Consider the following 2,471-nt stretch of genomic DNA (forward strand, 5'->3'; position numbering starts at 1 on the left):
CGCGGCGGCCGCCGCCGCCACCGTCGCCACCGCCTCCAGCCGGGCAAACGGCCTCTTCAGCATCTTCTCCCCCTCCCCGCCAACCGAAAAACCACCCAAAGCCGAGCCCGACGCGGACCAGATCCTCCGGAAGCCCCTTCGCCGTATCCGCAAGGCCCTCATCAGGCAGCGGGACCCTGACAAGCTGGTCTCCATGTTCGTCCAAGCTTCCTCCGCATCGCCGCGCTTCCGCGACCAGCACCACCTGTACGATGTAGCGGTGAGCCGCCTCACTTCCTTCGGCCGCCCAGACGGCATCCAGGCCATCATCGACGCGCAGAAGCCCTTCCTCGAGACCTCAACCGCGGAATTCGCCGCGCGCGTCATCCGCCTCTACGGCCGCGCCTCCATGCCAACCCAAGCGGCCGCAACCTTCCATCAACTTCCTGCGCGGCATAAGTCCACCATGACATTCAACGCCGTCCTTGCCGCTTACGCCAAAGCCGGAGATCTTGACGCGCTCACTGCTGCATTCCAGGAGATCCCAGCCGTCCACCCCTCCATTGTTCCCGACGTATACTCTTACAACGCACTCATCCGCACATTGTGCCACAAGTCCGACCTCTCAGCCGCTCTTGATGCTGTTCATCTCATGAAGAAGCACAGTGTTTCACCTGACATTATTACTATCAACTCGCTCTTGGATGGGTTTCACAACAGTGGCCGTAATGATGAAGCCGAGGCAGTATGGGAAATGATTAAGGAGAGTCATTTGGAGCCAGACGCAAAGTGCTACAATGCAAAGCTGTGGGGTTTGGTTGCACAAGGTAGGATTGATGATGCAGCTGCTGTGCTTGAGAGGTTGGAGAAGGACGGGCCAAAACCCAATATAGTATCCTACAATGAGTTGATACGAGGATATTGCCAAGCAGGGAGGTTCCAGGAGGCCAAGAAGGTGTATGATAATTTGATGAAGAATCAGTGTGCCCCAAATAAGGTGACATATGAGACTCTCATGCCACACCTTCTGCAGGCTGGAGAGCTGGATTGTGCACTGAGGTACTGTTATGAAATCTTTGGCAGTAAAAGGTTCTTTGGAGTCAAGTGGGGTGTGCTGCAGGATGTAGTGAATGCATTGGTAGATGCATCGAGGTTGGTGGAGGCCACCAAGCTTGTTGAGCTCGACTGGCAGAAGTACTACCATCGGAAGGGTTTGAGGATGCCACCTAGTGCTGGAACTGATGAGGAAGAATCAATATCAGGAGAAAAGGAGTGTGAAAGTGGAAGATAAGACTGAAAAGTAAAATTCATAGGTCAGTCTTCTACTGATGTAAGCCTAATTTCACCATGACCTGTTTTACTCTATTTCTTCTGTTGGCATGATGGAACAAAAACAATGCTAGTTAAAGTAGTGGTTAAACTAATTTAATATGGTATTGGTTAAGCTTGCCGAAGGGGAGCCTTGGCGCAGTGGTAAAGATGCTGCCTTGTGACCATGAGGTCACGGGTTCATGTCCTGGAAACAGCCTCTTACAGAAATGTAGGGAAAGGCTGCATACAATAGACCCAAAGTGGTCGGACCCTTCCCCGGACCCTGCGCAAGCGGGAGCTACATGCACAGGGCTGCCCTTTTTATTGGTTAAGCTTGCCCTGTCCGGTAATACTTACTGAAAATCTTTCTATCCATTTTAGAAGAGATCCACAGGAAGCCTTTATTCTTATCTTCAATGCCTTGCTTGTGCTTATATTCCTCGTTGCATCAAACTAGATTATCCCAGCTAATTAAGTTCATGAGGCACGCAGTTAGCTTCGTGCACAATTTACAAAAGAGACCCTCCCGAACTCCCTACAAACATCAAAACAGTCATCGATAAATGAGTGCCGCAATTGATGGAGAACCATATCCATTGTTCATACATTCCACCAGTTGCAATCCGATTGGGAATAAGGTGGTGAATCCTGAGGCCCCGAGCAAGCACAAGGCCTCGTTTCAACGCCAAAGCCTCAGCAGTGTGAGCGTCCACCGCAGGACCGATGAAGAAATTCTTGGCCACCACTAGCACACTGGCAGCATCGCGGATCACAGCGCCGCTGGTACTGGACCCCTCTTCATGGATGAAAGAAGCATTACACCCATTAAGAGCGACTTGTTGGGCGAGCAAATAGCTACGCCACGTGTCCCCCACAGAAAAAAGAATAAAAAGAGAGAAAGAAACGCGTTGGGAAAAAAGTAAGCGCTCGTTGTCTATCATGTTGGCCTACGTGTCGTATGCCCATTTGCTGTTGGTCAACCGAGAGAGTATCCTTTTCTTGTTCTCACACGCATCTTCCTCCCTTACTCCCCAAAGTGGCGGCTGCTGCCAGCACCTCATCTAGGCTCCTCTGGCACCGGCCACCGGAGAAATTGTCCTCTTAATCCGCTTCTCCCTCGGCATTCTCCTCTTGGCGACTAGGCGGACACCTGCTGCTCCTTGCAAGGCATGGCGCTGCTA

At 51.8% G+C, this 2,471-nt stretch overlaps 1 protein-coding gene across 1 annotated transcript in view; it reads left to right on the top strand.

Moving 5' to 3' along the window:
- Position 1: 1 nt before the first annotated feature.
- LOC119272587 (pentatricopeptide repeat-containing protein At1g55890, mitochondrial-like) overlaps positions 2 to 2,471 on the top strand; it is a gene marked incomplete at its 5' end in the record, with an annotated part of 6,738 nt that continues 4,268 nt past the window's right edge. Inside the window, one exon of the mRNA XM_037554053.1 lies at positions 2 to 1,292. Coding sequence (XP_037409950.1) covers positions 2 to 1,270 — 1,269 coding nt within the window. The remainder of the gene's footprint in view (positions 1,293 to 2,471) is intronic.

This window comes from Triticum dicoccoides, chromosome 3A, assembly GCF_002162155.2.
Source record: "Triticum dicoccoides isolate Atlit2015 ecotype Zavitan chromosome 3A, WEW_v2.0, whole genome shotgun sequence".
NCBI classification, from domain to species: domain Eukaryota; kingdom Viridiplantae; phylum Streptophyta; class Magnoliopsida; order Poales; family Poaceae; genus Triticum; species Triticum dicoccoides.